This window comes from Cryptomeria japonica, chromosome 7 (genome assembly GCF_030272615.1).
Source record: "Cryptomeria japonica chromosome 7, Sugi_1.0, whole genome shotgun sequence".
Lineage (NCBI taxonomy): Eukaryota > Viridiplantae > Streptophyta > Pinopsida > Cupressales > Cupressaceae > Cryptomeria > Cryptomeria japonica.
Window position 1 is genome coordinate 214,069,136 of NC_081411.1, and position 4,675 is coordinate 214,073,810.

The 4,675-nt window shown below is 36.1% G+C and overlaps 1 protein-coding gene across 1 annotated transcript; it reads left to right on the top strand.

Annotated features, from left to right (window-relative positions):
* Positions 1 to 413: 413 nt before the first annotated feature.
* On the top strand, positions 414 to 2,280 carry LOC131056874 (putative serine/threonine-protein kinase). Its single transcript, XM_059208420.1, has 5 exons — positions 414 to 761; positions 929 to 1,133; positions 1,223 to 1,469; positions 1,597 to 1,732; positions 1,827 to 2,280. Exons 1-5 carry the CDS (start codon positions 414 to 416, stop codon positions 2,040 to 2,042), a joined length of 1,152 nt encoding a protein of 383 aa, XP_059064403.1. The 3' UTR covers positions 2,043 to 2,280.
* Positions 2,281 to 4,675: the final 2,395 nt, after the last annotated feature.

A 4,675-nucleotide genomic window follows, 5' to 3' on the forward strand; every position in this document is an offset into this window, starting at 1 on the left:
GTCTCTCACCAAACAAAAATGACCCGCGTTACGTCCGTGTGGGCCTTACTCTGGGCAGCAAGTTGTAGGAAAGCATACGGCGGCCCCGCGTTCCCAATTGTGCGTATATTGGCAGAGTCCTTTGAGGAGAAGTTCAAACAGGATCTACATGGCAACTATGTTACTGTGAAGGAGCTCTACATAGGCTTATTAGAATTGAAGACATTGTGGTTCCTGCACTGATCGTTTTTAGCGGTAAGAGCTACTTTTGGATCAATTAAAGCTTTTAGTAAGTTACTCTCCCCTTCTCTTAATTGGGCACTGCCTGTGTTGAAATGAGAACTGTTTCGTGATAACAGAGCAATCCCAATCCAATACAAACTTTCATCAATTCGATTCAATTTTATATCTTTGAATTTATATAACCAGGTGAGATGGAGAAGAGCTGTAAAGCAGAGCTCTGTGGATCAGAATCGAACACTAGGTTTTCTCAGGGAAAAATTAAAAATAAGGAGATAAATGGGCATTGTTTTCTCGGTCTGGGTAAATTTCTGAGGAAAAAAATTCATACCATATTTGGACGGAGGCCAAAGTTTTCCCCTGCTCAAGAACTCGAAACGGCTAATGTAGAAGTAGAAATGTTGGGGACGGAGATCCAACAATCTCCAATTAAGAATGAGATCCAACAATTTCTAATTGCGTTCGAACGAGACGAATTAGTGAGGGCGACAGAAGGGTTTTCAGTACAAATAGGCCTTGGTGGTTATGGGATTGTTTACCGCGTAAGTTCCTTTTAAAATCTGACTGTCCATTATAGTCTGAAGCAAAATATGATGAAGCTGATTATGTATAAACATGTTTTGGTAGAAAAGAAGTAGCAGTTAAGGTCTCATACTCTGAAAGTTGTCATTGAATTCTCTAATACCACATTATGTTCTGCTTTCTAAAGGGAAATCTGTCTGATGGAAGACGCGTGGCAGTGAAGGTCTTGGACAAAGAAAGTTTTCAAGGCAAAGAAGAGTGGCGGAACGAGTTGAACATTCTAAGCAAGCTTGACCATCGAAACATTTCTAAGCTTGTGGGATATTGCTGTGAAGACAATATGATAGTCTATGAGTGTATGGCACGAAGCCTGTCAAGCGCTCTTTTTGGAAGTAGCCAATGCAATTTTTTCACTTGTCAGTTTTTATTTGATTAAAGGGTTTATCTTGAAAATCTAAATAGCTTTAACCACCATATGCAGAAGATAATGAGATGGTTATCGACTGGACAACAAGATTCAAGATCATATTGGATATAATTAGAGGACTCGCCTATCTTCACGAAGGTACAGGCGTGCCCATAATGCACAAAGACGTCAAGCCGTCCGACATTCTTCTGGATGAAAGTTTCAATGCCAAGATTTCTGATTTTGGCTATGCAATGGCCGACATCAAGCTACCGTGGTACGAAGATGTTAGCATCGAAGGAACTCGTGTTGTTAGAACATAGTAAGATGACCCTATCCTCTAACTCTTCATAAGAATGATTAAGGTTAATGTATATAGCTGCAAATTTGGGATGGTCATTTTGGGCAGTTGATTAATGCATTTTACTTTACTTGTGTTGGGCATACAGTGGTTACGCAGCTCCGGAGTATATTGCTACCGGTACTCCGAGAATGAAATCAGACATTTACGGCTTTGGGGTGACTGTTTTGAATGTCGTATCTGGCAAACAAGCTATCGACAACAAAAATTTCCTCTCCGAGAACGTAAGAATTATATGTAGTTACTACGACCGTAGTTTGTAGGGGGTTTAGAAAACTAGTATAACGATTTAATTTATGGTTTGGTGTTTGACTGCAGGCGCGTAGATTGCATGATAAGCGTCGCCTTACTGAGCTAATAGACCCTCGATTACTCAACGCAGGTTATTCAACTCACTCAAAAAGCATAGCAGGGACAATCAATATAGCCCTGCAGTGCACTGTTTCGAACGCCAGAAGTCGTCCATCAGCGTCACGTGTGTTGGAGATGCTTTTATCAAAAGATCCCAATCGCCACAACACTGGTCAGTGTTGAGAGTTTGGAACCCAGTCACACAACTATCCTGAGCGGGAGTAGTATTGAATATTGAAAAGCCAATTACAGATAAGAGTACCTGAATCCTTTAACAGATTCAGAATACTCTGTTTCATTTGACATTTAGTTTCATGTGCGATTTTGGAATATTTACTGTTTGTGTTCTCCATGTTCTAGACTTCAATGTAGTTTTTAACATGTACTCAGTTCAACTATTAAAGTTGTAGGCACTATATAAGTTCAAATCTCCTCAATAAGAAAAAAAACACTGCTGAAGCTGACGTTTTTACAATTTAAATTAAAATGTCTGTTTACTATTTTTAAAGTGTTTGAATGGCAATAGAGTTTGATATGCAATACTTTAGAATATATAAACTTCAAATGTAAACTTCTAATTTCTAAATATTTCAGAAATTGTAAGAAAGTTAAATTGTGTGAATGTTAAACAAAGGTATCGAGACAATGCACAAAAGGCTGAGATATTAATTTTTCTCTTGTTTTTGGTGCCATGGCATTGTTTGGCGATGTAAAATTGAAGATATTACATCGATAGATGTAATATTTAATTTAAGCGTGTTATTTTGTGGCTATCATGATTGCTCATGTTTTTATACATCTCTACTCCGCTTTGAATAACAATGAGAAAATAAATTAGAGTCAACATTTCTTTAATTAAAGAGCTTGGAAAGATTTCATTCCACATGTAAGTAATGCCATCCAAATTATAATTTATTCTACTGGCCGTAGTCGTCTGAAAAATAAGGCATATCATATAATTAATTTTCAAGACCCAATGTTGCTACGCAGAAAAGTATATTTAAAAGGCTTCCAGTAGATGCTGCTGTGTGAAACTGGAACCTCTTCTGCTTAACAAGATGCTAAATTTCCTGTTAAAAAATTTGGCCAGAAGCTTCGTCCTCCATTGAATATATTTTACACGACAACCATCCACAAAACAACCTTCCCCAGTACCTTCTTTTTCGAAACCCCATCCTCATTAATATCATAAATATTAGTTTATATCCTCTACGAGAAACCGGAGATCCCTTTCACATGCTGCGCTTTCCTCTAAAGATTTGGATTGACCGATTGATATAAGTTTAAATATTTCAAAATCCCATAAATAATCGTTTCAATGTATGTTAGAGTTCACACTAAATGGAAGACTTTTCCAATCCTTTTTCAGTTACATTAAAAAATTCCATTGAAACATTCAAAGCACCCACAATTGCTTGATTTCTATTTTGTTTAATGTGCCTAAAATCTGTTTAACTACTTCATGATAACTTGACAAGAGGAATTATGGCCACTCTTCAAACAATTGAATATCTATATATGTATTTAACTCTTTTCAAAGATGTGTGATGTATGAAGGATTTTTCTAGGAATTTGAATAGATGTGGATGGAAATGTGTCATCAGACATGTTCTCTTTATTAATACATATTTTGATATGATGATTTGCAAAATAGAAGTTTTCATAAGAAAAGCTTCATTAGTCTAAATTTTAATTTCAAGTATTTTCACCATTGTTTATGCATAAAGGTCAACAAGTCCTAAAATTAACATTTGTTAATAACTTGTAGTCATTCAATCAACAATAAAAACTTATCTACAAAATATGATAAATAAGATTGATTTGAAATTTAAATTTCATAATGATGTACATGAAAGGGGAAGAAACAAAACCAAAGATCAAATGCCAATATGTTAGTTTCAACCAAAACTAAAAATAAATGAAGTTTAAACTTTCCAAATGCATATCAAAAGAGATTAAAAGCATATAATAGAAGCAATAACAAGAAAAATAAGAGAGAAAAGACTCCTTAAGAAGCTCCCATGATGCTCTTGATGTCTCTCCCTTGCTCTTCTCCTCTCCAAGATCTAAAATTCAATGCTTGAGTGTAGTGCTCAGATTTAGCATGTAGCCATGGATACCAAAGGAACGATTAAATGGGGGTTGAAAATAAACTTCTATTGCTATGCAAATGCACAAAATAGAATTGCTAATGAGAAATCTAAGTAGAAATGCCTATGCAACTATAATAACAATGCTTAAGATGCTTCCTCATTTGCTTGAAGATGAGGGTTCCTTTTATAGGCAAAATGGGTCGTTCGAAGGTCAAGGTTGATCTATCTTAGCAAGGGCTAGGATTGCATGAGAGAGACACGATCCTCAATCCATGCTTGCAACTTCCACTAATGCCATGACGACAAGTGACATCATTAGAGGGCTTGAAAGGATAGGGAAGAAGCATTAAGTACTTGAGAGGACATGAGGGTAACCTCATGTGGTTGGGTTATTGGATAAAGGCTTTATCCAATGGGTAAACTCTTGTACAAGGTTTAGCTATGGTTAGGCCTTGGTCAAAGGGACAAGACCCATGTGGGTTAGTATATGAAGAAATGAAGCATTTAAGACTTTGTAAGATTCCTAAATGGGTGAAATGATGGGTTCAAGGTTAATTTTGGGTTAGGATTGCGCAATTGATTAGAAGTGGGTTTAGGCTAATTTAGAAGGGATTAGAAGAATCTAAAAGAAGGGTTAGTGAGCAAGTGAGTTTTATAGGAGATTGCAAATGACCAGGGATAAATAGGGTTTTAATTTAAATAAATTTCATTTATTTCAATTAA

Excerpts from the sequence above, each read along its gene's own strand:
- LOC131056874 (XM_059208420.1), top strand. The coding sequence starts at position 414 with ATGGAGAAGAGCTGTAAAGCAGAGCTCTGTGGATCAGAATCGAACACT. Across the intron at positions 762-928 it reads GTTATGGGATTGTTTACCGC|GGAAATCTGTCTGATGGAAG; the intron begins GTAAGTTCCTTT and ends TGCTTTCTAAAG. Across the intron at positions 1,470-1,596 it reads ACTCGTGTTGTTAGAACATA|TGGTTACGCAGCTCCGGAGT; the intron begins GTAAGATGACCC and ends TTGGGCATACAG.